The sequence below is a fragment of the Rana temporaria genome, chromosome 3, assembly GCF_905171775.1.
Source record: "Rana temporaria chromosome 3, aRanTem1.1, whole genome shotgun sequence".
NCBI lineage: Eukaryota > Metazoa > Chordata > Amphibia > Anura > Ranidae > Rana > Rana temporaria.
Genome location: NC_053491.1, coordinates 308,571,925 through 308,593,000, shown reverse-complemented (window position 1 = coordinate 308,593,000; position 21,076 = coordinate 308,571,925). Strand labels below are relative to the sequence as shown.

Sequence of the window (21,076 nt, the reverse complement as noted above, 5' to 3'; positions counted from 1 at the left end):
AGGGTATGTGGACAGGCTGCGGAGGAGCCTAAAGATAGCTTACGAACAGGCTCAAGCCACCTCGAACTCCAGAGTCAACAGGAACAAGAGAAACTTTGACCTGAAAGTAAGAGTTCAGGATCTTCAACCAGGTGACCGGGTTTTGCTGAGGAATCTAGGCATCCCAGGCAAGCATAAGTTGGCTGATCGTTGGAGATCACAGCCTTATGTTGTGTGTAGGAAGCTTCCAGGGCTCCCAGTGTATGAAATCAAGCCAGAAGGAAACACTGGGCCAATAAAAACCTGGCATCGGAATCACCTTTTACCTCTCACTGAGGCAGTCAGGATAAGCACAGAGGAGGAATTCCCATCCACATCCACCGATGTGTGTAGGCCAATAACCAGATCTCAGCTTGCACCCTCTACAGATGAAGATGAGGAAGTGGAGATAAGTTGGCTGTGGCCTCCGGAAACTTCAGAAACAGACGCTGATATCTCTTCAGAAGTAGAGGAGGATAATAACGGAACTCTCAGGGCAGAGGCCCCAGAATTTGTGCCGGCAACTCATCTTGCAGAAGAGCCCAGTACTCTTATTTACTCTCCATTTTTAGTCACTGAGAGGAGGGATGACGACATTTGTCAAAAAGGAATGGATACCCCGAAAGTGCAAAGAGCAGAGAGACATTCGCCCACCACGCAGACTGACTTATGATACATTGGGCGAATGCTCTGAAGCATCTCAGTTTGTCAGCAAAAGAAACCTTGAACTGTCTGGTCCCTCTACTTTTGATTCAGTAAGGGACAACCCCACCTCACCCCTTGGCACATCTGTACCAGACACAGTAGTATCAGCTGTGAGTGCACAGGATAGCTCCCCATCATATGACAATTGGTGGGAAGCTCCTCTGTCTGTATTGTATAACCGTATAGAGGCTAAAATGCAGAATAGAGTTAGCAATTTGAACCTCTTTGGAGGACCAAAGAGATAAAGTAGGGGGAGTGTGTAGCGCTGACATTCTTGTATATTGATGTGCGTTTGCATACTTTAATACAACGTCTATGGACATTGCTATGTTTAAGTATTTGGAGCCATCTATTGACCAAATACTGGTAATGCAGAGAGATGTTTTGTTTAGGATTTTGGTTGCCTTGGAGACGAGGAGAGACCCAAATACTGGTAATGTAGAGAGATGTTTTGTGGAGGATTTTGGTTGCCTTGGAGACGAGGGGAGACAGGAGTGTAAACAAAAGGCTTCTGGATGCTGATGCCGAGCTGCTGGGGAGGGAAGGCTGAGCTCGGAGAGCTAGAGGACAGTGGCCGGATTGCAGAGACCGAGAGACACTCATCCGAGCATCGGAGAACCGGATCCATCCAGCGGAGCTGAACAGAGCTGACGGAGAAGCAAGTTGCAGTCACAGGACCCTGAACAAAAGTTACTACCCGGAGCTCCGATCCAGTGGGTGAGCGGGTCACGACCCACAGTTTGCCAAGTTTACACGCAGGTAGACTCATATACAGGCCTCACTGGGATTTATAGTTCCACAGAGGAGCAGAGGAACTGAAACTGAGAAGGCGTGAGGCCCATCTAATTTGACGTTTCAAGCAATTTTAAAATAGTTGTTGCAGTTACACCAGGAGCATTTTCACTTCAATTTGACTCATCAAAACTGTGGATTACAAATCATTTTAGCTAGCGAAGAAAAGTAGATCCAAGACCAAGTACTTTAAGTGAGATCTCACGCATAGCTAATAAAGTAGGGAGCTCCCAGGTATAAAATGTTTATGTATACTGTTTTCAAATAGCTTATGTTTAAATCAATTGTGCGGTCGTCTTACGTTGGGATGACAGCACAATTACTGTAATCACTTCTTTGCATATTTCACAGTAAAATATATCTCTGGTTAAGTATCCAGTTGTTGTGGCGTACTGTTTCTCACTCCAAGTGCAGTCAGTGGATCCTGGGGTTATAATACAGGTATTTTGTATTGTCTTACATTGTATTGTATTGCATTGCATCACAGCTGTGCCAAGGGGATTGAGCCAAGTTAGTGGGGTTTATTGGTAGAGTGCAGGCCCAAATTAAACCAGCAGCTCCTTCGGGGGTCAGTGCTACATTTACATTATATTTAAATTGTTACATTATATTTATAATTATTACTTGTGTTTACATTTAAATATTGTTATTTACACTATCATTTATTCGATTATTATTACTTAAATTATTTATATGAATAGTATTTACATTGTATTTAAATTGTTACATTATATTTATATTATTTACATTTATAATTATTAAATGTGTTTAAATATTGTTATTTACACTATTATCATTTATTTGATTATTACTTACATTATCTATATTAATAGCATTTACATTATGGGCCAGATTCAGGTAGGGCGGCTTCATTTTGACTGCAATATGTGGGGGACACATATAAAAAAAGTATCGGTATTGGCGAGTACATAAGTATTGGTACTTGTACTCAGTCCTAAAAAAGTGGCATCAGGACAACCCTATTATATTACACACACAGAATCGGCGTAAACCGCGCACTTTTTGCCCTAACAGGGCAAAAATCGTGGGTGTGCGATATACGCCGATAACCGCGCTTTGTTCGAACCACTGCGCCAACGTATACCGAGCGCAGTACGCTCGGCTCCTCTCGCAGTCACGTCGTGTGCGTCCTGTACGTAGTTTACGCGAGAGAAGCCGAGCCCGACCGACTATACACAAGTGTACTCCGCTCAGTATATGTCGGAGCAGTGGTTCAAACAGAGCGCGGGAATGGCAGAAGGACGACGGGCAAGACACCGACGAGGGGCATCCAAACTAAGTATTTTAGTTTTGCAGGAATCTTCCTCAAATTTGGGGGTGCGCGCTATACGCCGGGGCGCGTTATAGCCAGATATAGATATTTATACACACACACAAAATAAAAAAAAACTTTTGAAGGTGGCAGGTTTATGTCCTGTGATGTACACAAAAATTGCAGATCCATTTAGTGCTACAGGGTCCCTGTTTATAGAATACATGGAGTGGTCCCTTTCTTTCAGAGGTAAATGTGTGGAAATCAAAACTGCTCTGGCAGATAACATGTTAAAGAGGAACTGCAGTCTGCGCACATAATTTGTAATAAAATCATCTATGCCGTTCTGAAGCTTCCCTCCAACCATTTTGCATAATATAAACACACACCAAATTTTACTGTAGACCGGCACACAGAACAAACCTCACCGAAGGTCCACTTTAAAGGCCAAGCGCACAAACCAGTATGTTTAATGTCTAGAAATGTAGTAAAATTTACCTTTGGATGTTCACTTTACACAAGGGGGTGGTGGTTCTAAAAAAGTATGAGCTGGCAGGTAAAGTTCATTTATAGAGTGTTAAATACCAAAGCACTACATTTTTCGATGCAGTACAGTACCCAATCATTATAAACGACTTTCTGCCTACGCTATAGACTGTCAATAGCCTCCTTCCTATAAAGCCCCCCCATTCACCACATGATCAGCCATCATGAAAACAAACAGTTATCGGATTTTCACTTCACCATCAGCATGAGAAGCAGAAAGCCGGTAACCGGCTTCTGTTACAGAAACATTGGTGCCTGCCAGTGCTGCCAATTAGAGCCCACCAGTGTGCCACCTGTCATTACAGCTTCATCAGTGAAGGAAAATATATATATGCAAATATAGATATAGATAACAGACATACCTCACCAAATGTGCCAAAGTATTCCCTGATCTTCTCTTCACCTGCTTCTGGGTTTAGTCCTCCAACAAATATTTTCTTTATTGGGTCCTTTTTCATAGCCATGGCCTTTTTTGGATCAATTACTCTCCCATCCAGTCTGTGCTCCTTCTGTTCTAAAACCTGTCAAGTACCAAAATACTTCATAGGTAATCATTTAGTTTTAGAGGGGTTGTAAAGGTTAATTTTCTAAATAGGTTCCTTTAAGCTAGTGCATTGTTGGTTCACTTAACTTTCCCCGTGTTCACAGCATCTCCCTGCAGGGATGTAGTACCAAGGGAGGGGGCAAGCATGCCGACTAACCCCCAGCCAGAACCCCCCCTCAAATGATGTGGCGTGCTTACTGAGGAACAGGAAGTGAAAAATTCAGACCAAAAAAAATAAAATAAAACATTTAGAAGGGAAATGCAAGGAAAAATAAACAATGAACCAACAAAGCACTAGGATGGACGGACACACACTTTAACTACAAAATAAAAATATGGGACTTAACTCTAGGTAGCATACAAACCTTATCAACACCAGAAGCATCCTTGAACAGAATAAAGCCAAATCCCCTAGATCGACCAGTATTGGAGTCCATCTTGATGGTGCAATCAGTCACTTCACCAAATTTAGAAAAGTAATCTTTTAGGTCTTTCTTGCTTGTATCCCAACTGAGACCACCAACAAACATTTTCCTGGAATATTTTAATTATGAAAGTTAAGCAGAACAGAATACTGAAAACATATCTGAAAAAGCAAGGAACACTTTTTTTTTTTAAATATTATACAAAGTGGCTTCTAGGTAGTCAGCATTTGACACAAGATTATTCCAGCCATCAACTTGTGCATTTGGCCAACCAACTTTTGTATTCCCACTGCGCTTTATGGGAAAGCATCAAATTCTGACCAGATAAACATGTCACAGTTCCCAGCATCATATAAAAGAGTTAAAGTGTGAGCAGTCACATTTGATGCATTCCTAAACCAATACAAGGAAAAAAAGACACACGAAATTAATGAAGTGTTTGTAAAGCCTTAAAGCAGAGTTGCACCCAAAAATGGTACTTCACTTTTATTTTATTCGGCGGAACTTGGCTTTAAGGTTTTTCAGCTTCATGCATGCGAGTAAAAACAAACATTCTGTGCTGCAGAACACCCTGAGCCCTTTCTTACCTGAGCCTGATGCAATCCAGCATTGTGCATGAGCACAGTTGCTCCATCCTCTGTCTTCCTCTTCAATGAAGAGATTGATAGCAGGAGCCACTGGCTCTCGCTGCTGTCAAACAAGTCCTGTGACACAGGAGCAGTGGGTGGAGTTCCACTGTGTCAATGGGCACACGTGTTAGGTAAATTAGACTATATAAAAACATTTGTTATTTTTTTTAACCCACACTTTACCACTAAAGGCTCATGTACATGGATATAGAAAACAGGCATGCATTAGAGCTGCATGATTAATCGTAATAAGATCGCAATCTTGATTCACCCACCCCCCAGTTTGGATGAGCTGCGATTTTCTTCTAACCGCCCCTTCTACGTAACCAGCGTGGAAAGCAAATGGCGCCCATATCGGAACCGACGTCAGCAGCCTGCGCCGCTGGATGGATGCCTGGCTTCTCACAGTTCTGTACAACTGTGTATCCATGCGCCACCCAATGCTTGCCAGTGGTACCGCTTCTGATGTATAAAAAACAGACCAGTTCTGTCTATGTTAAAGCGGTGGTTCCTCCTTAAAAACAACTTTTTTTTTTTCCACTGCCCCCCCACATTCCATCACGATTAAGGCACATATTTTTTTTTTCCTGCTGTACATACCTTACTACAGCATATTCACCCGTGCATCCGGGTTGCGAGTCCCGCGGGAGTGGGCGTTCCTCACATGGTGTTGATTGACGTTTTGCCCAAAAACGAGCTCTTCCCCCGTCGCGCAAGCCGCGTCACGATTGGCGAAAGGAGCCGAACGGCGATGCGCAGTATAGCGCCGACTCGCCGTTCGGCTCCTTTCGCCAACCGTGACGCGGCTTACGCGACGGGGGGAGAGCTCGTTTTTGGGGAAAACGTCAAACACCATGTGAGGAACGCCCACTCCCGTGGGACTCGCAACCCGGATGCACGGGTGAATATGCTGTAGTAAGGTATGTACAGCAGGAAAAAAAAAAATATGTGCCTTAATCGTGATGGAATGTGGGGGGGCAGTGGAAAAAAAAAAAAGTTGTTTTTAAGGGGGAACCACCGCTTTAAAGACCATACAACTATAAAAAATAAAAAAATAAAAAAAAAAATCAATCAAAGTTTGATTCTGCTTTTTTCCCATGAGTTATATGGTCTTTACCATTAGACATATCACTGGTCTGTTTTTTTATATATTCATATTTTCAGATAAATTGCAGGTTTATTGGGGGGGGGGTTTGAGAATCGTGATCTTTAGTCTAAAGGCGGCCATACACGGTTCGAATTTTAATTACGAATCTCGCACCATTAGTGGGCTGCAGCAACAGCCGATTTCCATGCGGCAAACAAATTTGGAAGAATCCGACATGTTGGAAATTTTTAGGAAAACAAACGTTTTCCTGATCAATGATGGGAGAATCGTGCAAGAAATGTAATAGAAAAAAAAAAATGCTCATGTGCAAGAAAAGAATATTCCCTGGCAACATGGTTTGGTCGGCTGAATTTCAAAAATCAATGGTGGCATCATCGTATCACAAAAGGAAAAAAAAAAAAAAACACCACACCCCTTCTGAATTTGAAAAGAAAATTTGTTCGAAAGTCGACCATGTATGGCCTGCTTAAGCAAAAGAATTGCGATTCTCCTTTTGACCAGAAACGTGCAGCTCTGGTATGCATATTGCTGTATAGCATAACGTATGCAGGATGGGCTCCTGATCATGCAACTGAAACCCTGGTACAGAAGTCATGCCACCTCTCAGACATTGAAGCTCACTTAAAAAGCTGCATTATATACACTATACACCCTTCAGGCTGATCTTTGTTTTAGAGGTTGTGGACACACACGGAAACAAAGTATCTTTGTTCTTCCATCAAAGGAAAGAACTCAGACCTGTAGATGAAGGCTGTTTAACCTGTTGACATTTGTTGCTAAAGAAAAAAAAAAAAAAAAAAAAAAAATATAATTTCTGCTAGAAAATTACTTGGAACACCCAAACATATTTTTAGCAGAGACCCTAGAGAATAAAATGGTGGTTGCTGCAATATTTTATGTCACACCGTATTTGCACAGCGGTTTTTCAAATGGAATTTTTTTGGCAAATAAAATTGTTAACTTTCACATTATACAAAAAAAAATTAAGTTGACACCATAAAACTCGAGAATCGTGATCTTTCTTTCAAAAAAATAAATGTGCGATTTCTCATTTTAGCCAGAATCATGCAGCACCAATACATAAATATAAAATTAAATTTCTAAATAAACAGGGCTAAAATTTGTAGTTCTTAGCCACTTTGCATCCGAGCCAATTCTGCCACTTCACTGCTACATGTAGAAAATTGACAGTTACTTACCGGTAACTGCTTTTCTAGGATATCTTCCAGGACGGCACACCCGAGAGATGACTGGTCCATCCGACAGGAAACACATGAGGTTAAAATAAAAGGCCCCTCCCTTCCCCCTGCACCTCAGTTATAACAAATTAATAGGCCATCTGGGTGCCAGAGGGAAACTCTGCCTGTAGTACTTGCATCAAACCAGGGGTGGGAAGTAGGCCTGCCGTCCTGGAAGATATCCTAGAAAAGCAGTTACCGGTAAGCAACTGTCAATTTTCTCTAGTTATCTTCCAGGACGGCACACCTGAGAGGATGAACAAGTTCAAGGCCTACCTTAGGGTGGGACCACCGCTTGTAAGACCTTCCTGCCAAATGTCAGATCCTGAGGCGATAGCAGTTCCACTCTATAGTGCTTTAAGAAGGTGTCCTGCTTCGCCCATGTGGCTGCTCGGTAGATCTGTTCTATTGAGGCCCCCTGCTTTTTCTGCCCAAGAGGCCGCCAAAAATCTTGTTGAATGAGCTTAAGGCTGCATTTACACCTTTGCGTATTTATGCCTGACGCCCGACGCTCGTGCCGCTGGAGGGGTGATTTTACATTCTCGTCTATGGAGATGGTTCACATCTCACGCCGAACGCCTGAAAACAAGTCCCGGACCTTTTTCAGGCGGCTTTTGGCATAGACAATGTATTAAAAAAAAAAAAAAACACGTTTTGTCGCGGCAAATCGCGGTACAATACACCGCAATTTCTCGCGGCAAAATACGCCACGTTAGTGTGAATGCAGCCTTAATGTTACCTGGTACTGGGAACCCGACTGCTCATAAGCCCTAGCCATGGTCTGCCTAATCCACTGTAGATTTAGAAGCCTGCCCTCCCTTCCTAGGGCCACTAAATAAAACTAAAAGATGAGTCTACTTCCTGAAGACTTCACTCTGTCCAAGAATGTCAGCAAACATCTTTTGACATCTAAAAGCTGACATTATCTCCGTTTTTTGGGTTTTCACAAAGGAAGGCAAAATGATCTTTTGAGACCTATGAAACTGATGCAACTTTGGGAAGAAAAAGTGGGTCTTGCTTCAGCACCACTATCTTCCAGTAACAGAAAAGGCTCTTTACTCGACAAGGCCTGCAGGTCACTTACTCTTCTGGCCATTGTGATGGCCAGTAAAAAAGCCAACTTAAGCATCAAAAATTTAATGGAGATCTCATGAGCTGGCTCCAAAGGCACTTTCATCAACACTTCCAAGACAGACGTTCGATTCCAAGGATGTAATCTTATAACCTTTATGGGGGTTAACCTCTCCATAGCTACTAGGAATCTCCTAATCAGTGGCTCTAGCGTGAGACTCTGGTCCAAACATACAGATAGAGCAGCCATCTGCACCTTAAGGGTATTTGTGACAAGTCCTTTGACCACCCCGCTTGTAAAAATTCTAGTATCACTGGTACCGAAAGACTAGATACTTCTCTATCCTGACACCAGTGAGAAAAAAGTATTTCAAATTTTTGAATAGATCTTCCTAGCAGTGGCGGCTGGTGAAGTTTTAGGATGGGGGGGGGGGCGCAATACCCCGCCCTTCCACATTTGGTCCCTCCCACTTCTCATAAGCCACACCCCTTATAGAATCCACTGCTCCGTCCCCTGTATTTCTCTTGCTTCCACTGAATGTCAGGAGTATACAGCTCAGCGTCACAGCACAGAGTATACAGCCCCAGCATCACAAATCATGGTATATAGCGCAGCCTTACAGATCGGTGCAAACAAACAAAAAAATTACACCGTTAGTAATGAAGGACTCAAAATGGGCAAGAGATTATCAGAGACTACGGACATATTGCACGAGATTATCAGAGACTGCGGACATATTGCACGAGATTATCAGAAACTGCGGACAGACTGCAGGAGATTACCAGAGACTGCAGGAGATTACCAGAGACTGCAGGAGATTACCAGAGAGACTGCGGACATACTGCAGGAGATTACCAGAGACTGCGGACATACTGCACAAGATTACCAGACTGCGGACATACTGCACAAGATTACCAGACTGCGGACATACTGCACAAGATTACCAGACTGCGGACATACTGCACAAGATTACCAGACTGCGGACATACTGCACAAGATTACCAGAGACTGCAGGCATTACTTGGGACTTAAACGTTGCATGACAAGTCGTACCCCATGATTTCCAATGAGAACCGTTCATATCTGTGCGACTTCAAAGTAGTCCCTGCATTACTTTGGTCCCACTGATACAACTTGAGGTCCATAGACCTCCAGAATACACAGGCATTGCTTTAAATCGCATCAAAATTGCAGTAGAATTGTGCAACTTTCAGACTGCATTAGCCTGAAAGTCGCAAGATTCTGCCACAATTTTTTGGTGCGATTTTGCAGCGACTTGAAGCAATGCCTGTGTATTCTGGAGGTCTATGGACCTCAAGTCACATCAAAGTGGGACAAAAGTAATGCAGGAACTACTTCAAAGTTGCACAGATATGAACAGTTCTCATTGGAAATCATCGTGTCCAACTTATCCTGCAACTTTCCAGTCCCAAGTCGCAGGACAATTTGCAAGCGGGGGGTGGTGTGGTGTGTTGACGGCGTTTTTTTTTTTTTAATAACTGGGGGGGGGGTGGTCTGGTGGGTAGTGTTACCGGCCGCTATTTGTGCTGTAATTAATTTTTACATAGAAAATAAGTGTTGTTAATAAATGGGTAAATAATTTATAAAAAAAAAAATTTAATAACTGGGGGGGGGGGGGGTTATTGAAAAATAGTTTTTTTTATAATTCATTTACCCATTTATTAACACTTATTTTCTGTGTAAAAATTCATTACAGCACAAATAGCGGCCGGTAACACTAACCCAAACTGTGGCCATAAAGGCATTCTTAAATAGAAGTTTCCTCATAGTATATATGCTTTCCATTCGAAAGCTCTTGTGCATCAGAAACCTGTTCAGCTTCCTGAGATTTAATATCAGGCAAAATTTTCCTGATGGCTTCTGGACCACAAACACGTGGGAGAAAAAAAAAAAAAAAAAAAAAAAAAAATCACTGGTAGAGATCTCTTTGGGTGAAACGGTGACAACCTCCTGGTCTGCCAATCCCAGCAAATTGTCCATCAACCCTGCTGCTCTCAATGGTTTCTTGGGGAGATGGGTCAGTAAAATTGAGGGGGAGGAGAGGAAAGTTCCAGACGATATCCCTCCATCAGGATATGCAGGATATAGGGGCTTTCAGAGATCCTTCATTGTGGGACAAATCGAGAAAGTCTCCCCGCTACCCTGACGTCACTTTGACTGCTTGCTGGCGTCCTTAGGTCCACAGAGGAGCAAGCCACCCTACTGGCCGCTCTTCCTCCCATCTTTTATTTGTGTCCTTGGCCCCGATGATGAGCAAGAATTTTGCCTTTTTCTCTTGGCCTTAACCAGGAACTTTTTCTCCTTTTTCTGCAGAACGTGATAAGACCCGATCCAGACCAGGACCAAAAAGCTGGGAACCGTCAAAAGGTAACCTGCAGAGCGGTGACCTGGACATATGGTCCCCCTGCCATGATTTAACCCAGACTGCCCTCCTTGCGAAGTTCAGGAGGGCCACCGACTTAGCCGAGGATCTGACAAATATGCTACTGCCTTGTTTATCATTTCAAGAGAGTCTATAACCTCCTCGGAATTGTCCCCTCTAGCAACAGTGCCAGAGAGCCTACCTAGCCAGGCATTCACATTCCTGACTACGCAGGCAGGTGCTAGAGCAGGAGCCATGGCTGCCGCATTGGCATCCCATGCTCTGCGCAGAAACTTTTCAGCCCTTCTAGCCATTTGGTCTTTAATGCTACCCAAGTCCTCAAAGCACAAATCAGATTTCTTAGAGACCCGAGAAAGGGCTGCATCTAATTTGGGGGGGGGTCTTGAAAAACTTCTCTTCCTCCGCAAATGGAAAGCTTCTCTTCCAGGTTTTTAGCTTAGGGACCTTCCTTTCCCTCAGAATTACTTCCTTAAGTGTTCAGTACACAGGGAATACCCTGGACTGATGTTTCCCCCCCCCCCCCCAAGCCATTTTACAACTTATCCCAGGCTGTTGTCTGCACCGGAGGTTCTGGGATATCTTCAGAGGCATAAGTTGCTTTGAGTAATTGTCCCATGTCCTACACAGGAAAGAGATGCCCAAGTCTAGGACTGTCACTGTCCTGGCTTTCAGGGTCTGAGCCTTCCCCCTCCTCTAATGAGTCTTCCCGACTCCTCCAGCTCATCTACTCCTGAAGCAAAAGAGGGAGGCCTCTGACATCTGCCAGATGAATCCCCTCAGAGATAAAGTCCCTTCCCTAGAAGACAGAACCTCTCTGCCACTAGTGCTAGGCTCTTCCTTAGATGCAATAACTCTCTTAAGGGATTGGAGCGTAGTCAGCATCTCTGACTGTACTGTAAGCAAGTCCCTCCTCACTTGTGAGGTTTCCTTACCCGCCAATTTACATGCACCTGTAACAAAGGTTTTGAGTGATCCTGTGGGAGTTTTTCATTGCAATTCCCACACCTTTTTGCTCTAGGGGGAGGGGTACTTTTGCCTTTACATTGCGGGCCCCTTGAGCAGATCCACTGGGTTTTAAGGAGAAAAAGACAAGACCGCACCAATTGTTAGCAGGCTGTACTCTCCTGCCCTCCCCCCAAGAGGTGTGGGTAAGATCCCCTTAACCCACCCCTTGTGAAAATAGAGTAAAGACTCACCACTCATGGTCCCCTCCTGGGTTGCAGCCACTGCTGTGTGCTCCTCTTACATTCCTGGTCTCAGCTGGTTCCTTCTTCCAATGAGTTTTGCTGTGAGATTCCAGGTGGTGAGAGGGGCCTGTGGGACCTCGGCCTGGCTCCACTGGATTTTTATGGCCAGGACGCTAAATGGCGCCATTTTGCTGGAGCCCTGCTGCCAAAAGTATTCCCATTTTGGCCTCTAGTGTCCGGATGCGCCTTGTTGGCGTGGACCGGAAACGATGTTGCCCGGAAACGGCGCCATCTTGCTTGCTCCACTTGGCCTGAAAGCTCATTCCTGCCTACGAGTGTTTTCAGCATTTCCTATGGAACTGCACTGACTGAAAAACACCAGCCTTTCTCCTCCAGCGGCCTGGACTCCTGCAGACCCTCCAGTTCCTTAATCTTCAGTAACCTGGACTGGGTGGAAGCTAGGTGGGGAGGCATGTACCCACAAGAGATCCGGGAACGCCACTGTGCTCGAGAGGCTCTTTACCAGGAATACCACTGGGACTGAACCCTGGCTGGACCCGCAACCCTCCCTGGCCTTGGCATCCAGCTCTCGGGGGGGTGGAGACCATCCGCTACCGACTTCAGGTCTGACAAAAACAACAAACGGTTCGCTGACAGGAAACAAACAATCAAAAACTGAGGTGCAGGGGGGGGAGAGAGGGTCCTTTTAACCTCATGTGTTGATTGTGTTTCCTGTCAGGTGGACCAGTCATCTCTCAGGTGTGCCGTCCTGGAAGATGACTATAGAAATCATAATTTTGCTAGAAAAATTACATAGAACCCACAAGATAGTTTTTTTTTTTAGCAGAGACCCTAGAGCAGTGATGGCGAACCTTGGCACTTAGTTTTGGAACTACATTTCCCATGATGCTCATGCACTCTGCAGTGTAATGTAGCATCATGGGAAATGTAGTTCCAAAACATCTGGGGTGCCAAGGTTCGCCGTCACTGCCCTAGAGAATACAATGGCGGTCGCTGCAGCTTTTTATCTTGCATGACATTTGCGCAGCAATTTTCTGAACACTTTTTGAAAAAAAAAAAATTAACACAAAAAAAACATTAAAGTTAAAGCGGAGTTCCGGCCACAATTTCACTTTTCAAATATAAATACCCCTGTAATACACAAGCTTAATGTATTCTAGTAAAGTTAGTCTGTAAACTAAGGTCCGTTTTGTTATGTTGTTACAGCATTTAGACACTTTATAAAATAGAAATTGACTGGGGCCATCTTAAGTGTGGGCATCATGAAGCCAGACTGTATGACTTCCTGGATTTCAGCCTTGGAGATATCGCACATGCTCAGTGCTGCACAAGCAATGCAATAGTTTTCAGATCAGGTTTCAGCACCTGTACTGTCCAAGTCACATGATTCTTCGAGACTGGGGAGTGCACAGACTCCTGGAAAGTTACACCCACTACATTCCCAGGAGTCTGTGCGGTGAAGCTTAAGCACCTTGGTGCAGGAAGAGGGAAGATTAACTATTCTGCCTAGCAACAACACTTTGAAGGCATCTAAAAAAAAAAAAAAATTCTTAAAGGACTAATGACATTTTTTTTAAAACTACTGATATGTTATATTTATGGGTGGAACTCCACTTTAACCCAATTTTTGGCATAATGTAAAAGATGTTGAGCCGAGTAAATAGATAGCCCTTCAAAAATTGCACACGCGCCAGACTTTGGTACTTTAAAAACCTCATGGGCGACACTTACTGGTTAAGTATTTTAAGTTACAGAGGAGATCTAGGGCTAGAATTATTGATCTCCAACATTCGCAGCGATACCTGACATGTGTGGTCTGAACACAGTTTTCATATGTGGGTGGGACTTTCGTATGCAATCGCTACCGGTGAATAAAGCACATGGTGAATAAAAATGTTTTATTTTTAATTCTACTTTTAACGTTGACTTTTGTTAACTCCCCCCCCCCCCATTACAAGGAATGTAAACATCCCTTGTAATAGGAATCATCATGTCAGGTCCTCTATTCCGTAAGATATGGGGTCAATAAGACCCCAGGAGGAAAAAAAAAAAAAAAAAAAACACACACACACAATATTGATGCTCAGCACTAAACCAGAACTTGGCACATTTGCTTGGAATCTAGGAGCCAGCTAAAAAAGTTAGGAGCCAGGAACGCGCCCCATCCCGCTGAGCTTGCACGCAAAGGCGAACGCATACGTGAGTAGCGCTCGCATATGAAAGCGGTGTTCGTGAGGTATTGATTGATGCCAGTAAGCAGTTTCTGTACTGAGCACATTGTATCCATCCAGAACCTTTTGTAAATTGATCCATTTAGAATTTAAGGTCAGAATCAACCGGAACTTTCCTTATGGTTTCTTGATTTGGGAGTAAAACCACAAGCTCCCTGGGATCCTGAAATTATGACCTCCTGTTGGATCAATTCCTATAAGAGAGACATCGCGGCCAGGGCATTTTCTTGATCCCTAGGGAGATTGCTTGGGGGGGCATACGGGAAAACTCCAGACTGTATCCCCACCTGTCGTCGTCGCCCCCTGCCAACCAGAAGGCAACCGTCATTACTTTGCCACCTGTTCTGGAGGCCTGAAGAGCACACCACCTCTGCAACAGTTTGTTTGGGGGCTGTAGCACACTTTTCTGAGGAAAGACCTTGCTGTCTAGCACTGTTTCTAGTTCTGGGCCAATCAGCAAGTGCCCTGGAAAAAAACAAAAAAATAAAAAAAATCCCCAGTTTGACACCAAGTCCATTGACCAAGTCTTGAGCCAGTAAAAAGGCAGCCAAAGAGCTCGCCAACATCCTGATAGACTCCGTTGGTGCGTCTAGGTTAGGGAAGGACTCCATGAAGATCTTTTCTAGAAGTTCCCACATGCCCCTTTAAATTGGTTCACCCAGCATTTAAGGTTCCTTGCTACTACTGTAGATGCCATTGCTGGTTTCAAATTTGACAGGGTCAAATCCCATATACATTTTATTTTAATGGACGCATGTCACCAAGGGGGTATTTATACAAAACCTTGCTGATCAGAAGGCACACAAACTACGTGAAAAGGGCCCAAAACAATAACTAAAATTTGCATTTAGGTATATTACAACATTGTTAAAATCTTTTTCAAACTAGATAAGGCATGAAACATTACACGACTTGAACAAATGGCTAAATTAAAAACATTACCCAAGAGTAAGAACGTTGCATATACAGTGCATCCAGAAAGTATTCACAGCGCTTTACTTGTTCAACATAGTAAGTTACAACCTTAAAAGGGGTTGAAAAGGTACAAGTTTTTTCACCTTAATGCATTCTATGCATTAAGGTGAAAAAAAAAAAACACACATCTTGATTAGAGGCCCCCTGAACCCCCCCCCCCCCCCTTACTTACCTGATACAGTTGGTGGCTATGGCCGCCAGCTGTATCACGGCAGAGTGCCCACAAAGACTCAACACCTTGCGAGCTTGCATGAAGGCGTTAAGTCCTTAGGGGGGGGGGGGGGGCAGCCAAGACAGCCGAGGGACCCCAGAAGACCAGGTTCGGGGCCACTCTGTGCAAAACGAGCTGCACAGTGGAGGCAAGTATAACATTTTATTTATTTTTAAACAACTTTAGTGATTTTTTTTTTATCTAAAATGGATTAAATTCATTATATTCCTCAAAAATTTTAAATACTCTATGACAAACATGAAAGTCTGAAATATTTGCAAATGTTAAAAAAAAAAATTAATCACAGCCATAACATTCCAAATTAAGCTCAGGTGCATCCCATTTCCACTCATCCTTAAAGGAGAAGTGCAGCCTAAACTTTTTAGGCTGGCTTCTCCCAAGGGTCACAGGAGTGCAATTCATTTTGCACTCCTTTGACCCGTTTTCAGCAGAGAGTGGTCTGAAGTCCGCGCTGAAGTCACTGCCATCAGTCGGGGCAGTGCGTCATCACAACTTCCAAGTTGGGATCCGCCAGCTGCCCTGATTGATGGCAGTCTCAGCAAGCCGCTGAGACAGCCGCTCCCCACCACTGCTCAGCGCTCCAATGAGCGCCAAGTAGTAGAGCGAAGCCATGCTGACAGTCAGCATATCTCTGCTTGGGGAGGAGCGAGAACCGAGCCATCGGCGGTGTTCAGTGGCAGTGCCGAGATGCCGGGGGACAGGGAGGTGACAAAGAACCTACCTGATGGTCACTCTAACAGAGCTCCACTGTGGAGAGAAGAGACCCTTCCAGAAGAACCACCATCTCTGCAGCACTCCACCAAATCAAGCCTGTACAGTAGCATGGCCTCAGAAAAAAATTAAAATGAACACATGACAGCCTGCCTGGAGTTTTCAAAAAAAAAAAAAAAACCCTGCAAGACAATTACCTTAGATCGAAACCCCCTCAGCAGTCCCCGTACACTGCTCCGGCCAGAGACAATGCTCCCAGAGTTACTTCTGGGTATCGCAGGCTCTGTTGCTGACCCAAAGCACACAGGCAAGATAAAAAAAAAACACACACACACACACACACAAAGATAACAAACACACACACACACACACACACCTCTGAATGTCCTTGAGTGGCCTAGACTAAAGGGGTTGTAAAAGTCTTTAATTTTCTGAATAGGTTCCTTTAAGCTAGCATTGTTGGTTCACTTACCTTTTCCTTCGATTTCCCTTCTAAATGTTTTTTTTTGTCTGAATGTCTCACTTCCCGTTTCTCCTCAGTAAGCTAGCCACCATCATCCGAGCAGTGGTTAGTTAGTTAGCCAGAACAGCTTACTGAGGAGGAACAGGTAGTGAGAAATTCAAGCAAAAAAAAAAAAAACATTTAGAAGGGAAATGGAAGGAAAAAGTGAAACAATGCACTAGCTTAACCACTTGCTTTCCAGCCCATAGTCAAAATACATCCTTTTTTTAAAGATGATATCTCAGTAACGGCAGCAGCTGCTGCCACAACTGAGGTATCCATCTTTAGTGCCGACGGTCCTGTACACGATAACGGCGGTCTCCGCGAGATCGCCGTTATCGGTGGCGGGAGAGGGGCCCTCCCGCCGCTGTCCGGAGCCGTCGGTAGCGGCGGAGGGGATCGCGACCATCCGGCAGCTGAGCGGGGACGAGACTGAAGGAAAAATCTCCTTCGCCCGTCCCCCATAGCTCTGCTGGGCGGAAGTGACGTCAAAACGTCAGTCCCGCCCAGCCTCTTAAGACATTTTTTTTTTTGTCATTTGAAAAAAAATGACATTTCCAAATTTTTTATTTTTTTTTTGCATTTAAGCCCAAATATGAGATCTGAGGTCTTTTTGACCCCAGATCTCATATTTAAGAGGACCTGTCATGCTTTTTTTCTATTACAAGGGATGTTTACATTCCTTGTAATAAGAATAAAAGTGATAATTTTTTTTTTTTTTTCAGTGTTAAAAATTCTAAAATAAAAATAAATGCGAAAAGCAAAAAAACATTTTTTTAAAGTGCCCCGAGTAGGGGCTCGCGCGTAGAAGCGAACGTATACGCGAGTAGCGCCGACATATGAAAACGGTATTCAAACCACACAAGTGAGGTATCGCCGCGATCGTTAGAGCGAGAGCAATTTTAGCCTTAGGCCTACTCTAACTCAAAAAACGCAACCTGTAGAATTTTTTAAACGCCGCCTATCAAGATTTTTAAGGGTAAAAGTTTGACACCATGCCACGAGCGGGCGCAATTTTTAAGCGTGACATGTTGGGTATCATTTTACTCGGCGCAACATTATCTTTCACAATATATAAAAAAAATTGGGCCAAATTTATTGTTGTCTTATTTTTTTAATTTAAAAAAGTGATTTTTTTCCAAAAAAAAAAAAAAGTGCGCTTGTAAGACCGCTGCGCAAATACGGTGTGACAAAAAGTATTGCAATGACTGCCATTTTATTCTCTAGGATAGAATATATATATATATATATATATATATATATATAATGTTTGGGGGTTTTAAGTAATATTCTAGCAAAAAAAAATGTTTTAGTCTCGTAAACACTGAATCTGAAAAACAGGCTCAGTAACGAAGTGGTTAAAGGAACCCATTTAGAAAATATGAACCTTTACAACCCCTTTAAAACATCATTGGAGAGATCTGAAAATGGCTGTGCACCGACAAGCCCCATCCAACCGGATGGAGCTTGAGAGGTCCTGAGGAGAGAAACACACACAAAAATAGGTGTTACAAGCTTGTAGCTTCATATGCAAAATACTTGAGGCTGTAATTGGTGCTTCAAAGTATTGAGCAAAGGCTGTGATGTGTACATGTGATTTTCTTCATCTTTTAACCACTTCACACCCAAGGCAGTCATGATGTCCTGGACTTTGTGTGAAGATATCTGAGTGATGGTTGCAGCTGCAGGCATCAGATATCCCCCCCCCCCCCCCCCAGCGATTCCCTGGAAAGTAAAAATCATAGCTGCTGTTTAGCAGCTTGATTGTATGTCCAGGCAGCAGCCGGTGCTTCCACCAGCATACCTGTGCGATCCAGCAGTTCACAATAAAGCTGACAGAGGACCAAATGGTTTCCAGCCATCTATGATCTTCGGGGGCCAGGCGCGACATTAAGACGTCACTTCCAGTCTCGACAGATTGTAAATGCCATCATGTTTTTAGCTGGAAAGGCTGACTTATCACAGGCTTTCTAGCCTAGAGGAGAAATGTGGGGTCTTATAGACCCTAGATCTCTCTAAAGATGACCTGTCATGCTCTATTCCTATTACAAGGGATGTTTACACTCCTTGTAATAAAAAAAAAGCAGAGAAGGGCAGGATTTTTACAGGGAGGAGTGCCAGAACTGGCTTGGCAGTTAATACATTTTCAAAAGATTGCAAACAAACTTTTGCATTGTCATTATGGGGTATCACTTGTAGACTTTTGAAGAAAAAAAAAAAATGTATTTAGAACAAAGCTGCAACAGAACATAGTATAAAATAAAAGCACTGAATACATTCCAGATGCACTGTATACATACAGCCTGCACCATTTAAATAAACCTCACATCACAACCATGCGTTACCCCACTAAACCTACCAGATTTGCGACAAACACTGCAACTTTGAAGAGGCCTAGACCGTCTCTGCACCAGATGGCGCCAACAAAGACCGGCAGAACAAAGGAATGTCAAAACACACGCAAAGTGTACGGTTTCTCAATTAAGACATAAAAACGAAAAGTTTAAAAATCGTAAATAACTTACACTCCTTCAGTTAAAGGGGAAGAAATTTCAGCTACGCACCCTGCGTCCTCCTCCGCTTTACTCGCATTGATCTGATCGCCCTCGGGTCCATTCTGTCCTCCCTGAGCCGCAGAGGGCTGCGCTTCGGCGACCTCGGCTTCTACGGCTTCATGGCCATTCTCGGAGGTCTCCATATACTGCTGCTCAGCATCAGACATGTTTTAAGAGTTAGGTATACACACGCCTGAAAGACAAAAAAAAAAAACCATTCAGCAACTCTGCGAATAGAGGACACACTACTCACACGTCTGCAAAGAGCCCAGCATCTACGCCGCAAATGACCCCACCAAATCTCGGCATGAGTCAATCGCAAAATCCCATATAAAGCACTGCACAAAACAAATGCCGCTTGCCAAACTAGTGGGTAATCGTATTCAGCTAAACTAATGCAGGAATAATCTACAACTACCGCCTAGAAAAGGAATATGTACATAAGCAAAACCACAACAGCTAGCTCTGCTAAACGTCCTCACACACCCCCACAATCGTTCAATTCCTTCAAAATGGATTCTACCGACAATGCTAACTCGTGGCTACTTTTATAGAGCCGGAAAGATTCACTCCGAAACACGCGGAACCACTATTGGCTGTTAGCAGACCTCCTTTGTATTCACCGGGGTTCACCATTGGAAGATCTGTGAAAGAGCTCGAAATCCTAGCATCGCGAGCGTTTACAAGCCGCTGAGTATCGACCCTGGTTTTTGAATGCAGATTTATTTACATGTACTGGCTCGCACGTTGAGCTATGTAATTGTTATATTAGTACAGTGGAATAAGGTAACATCTGACAAAGAAATGCAGCTGCTGTCAAAATGTATTCATTTAATTCCATTAGACAGCTGCGGAGTAGCATGTTTTTTGACGTCACAAATATAAAATGGCTTCGTGAAAAAACTGGAGCATCACATTCGTATGGGTAAAATATGTCAGGGAAGATGTCTTACCTAAAATAACGTTGTGTAAGGGGGGGGGGGGGTCTATTGCAATAGTTTTCTTGCACTCGGTTTAGTCTTTATTTTTTTTGTTAACACTTCATGTTACAAAAAAGGCAGCCAATCAGAACATGAAAGAATCTAAACAAAATTAAACATTTTTCCATACCTCTTACATATTTTATATATGTGTATATATATATATATATATATATATATATATATATATACACATACAGTATATACTATACATACACACAGTGGGGCTGATTTACGAAACATTTGTGCCATGAGTTTAGGCGCAACTCACATTTTTATATTTACAAAACATTTGCACTGGTAACAGAGCGCTAATCCCCATTTACTATAGTAAAAATTCTTTCCTGACAGACTCCATGGCAGACTATGTGTGGGTTAACCCCGCCTCCTCTCCACTGCTATAGGACCCCCTACCCATAAATTTGAGCTCACCTCCATGGACTGTGTTCCTTTTTTGTCCTCCTCACGTGGACCCTTCATCTTGCGATTCTGTGCGATGTCCAGCTAAGGATGTTTGTATGCTCGGTACCAAGTTTTCTGCCGTGCACCCAGGGCCCAGCTATGAGCGGGTGAGCGGTTTCCAGGGCTTATTATACCCCTATGGTGGAAGGGATGTGTACCTGAGTACCGGGATGGATGTCCGGCAGAAGTGCAGTCGGTTGGCAAGGTCTGAAGACTCTTTTTTGTTTTTGTGTGTTTTTATGTCATCCTTTCCTTATTTGTTTCAAGCTCCGTTCAACCCCCCCCTCCTGCGTTCCAGAGCTCCGCTCTCTTCCGGGTCCTCGGCCGTCGCTCATCCGCGAGCCGCAGTGAAAGCGAGGCTTGGTTTTTGCGCATGCGCAGTACGGCACTAGCGTGGTTTAGAGTAGCCTCACGGCGCAGACGCGTGACACGACCAGCCGTGACGTCATCACCAGCGGGATATTCA

At 43.7% G+C, this 21,076-nt stretch overlaps 1 protein-coding gene across 5 annotated transcripts in view; it reads right to left on the bottom strand.

The window, feature by feature from the left end:
• HNRNPAB (heterogeneous nuclear ribonucleoprotein A/B) overlaps nucleotides 1-19,760 on the bottom strand; it is a 140,047-nt gene extending 120,287 nt beyond the window's left edge. For 3 of the 5 annotated variants that reach the window (XM_040344793.1, XM_040344795.1, XM_040344797.1), the window contains exons 1-4: nucleotides 19,655-19,760; nucleotides 19,139-19,361; nucleotides 4,244-4,412; nucleotides 3,697-3,855 (exon numbers count right to left, since the gene is read on the bottom strand). In XM_040344793.1, the coding sequence (XP_040200727.1) occupies nucleotides 3,697-3,855; nucleotides 4,244-4,412; nucleotides 19,139-19,335 (525 nt within the window). In that variant the 5' untranslated portion in view covers nucleotides 19,336-19,361; nucleotides 19,655-19,760. Of the gene's footprint in view, nucleotides 1-3,696; nucleotides 3,856-4,243; nucleotides 4,413-19,138; nucleotides 19,362-19,608 lie in introns of all 5 variants that reach the window. The other 2 variants (XM_040344796.1, XM_040344794.1) reach the window with 2 other exon arrangements.
• Between the last annotated feature and the right edge of the window lie 1,316 nt (nucleotides 19,761-21,076).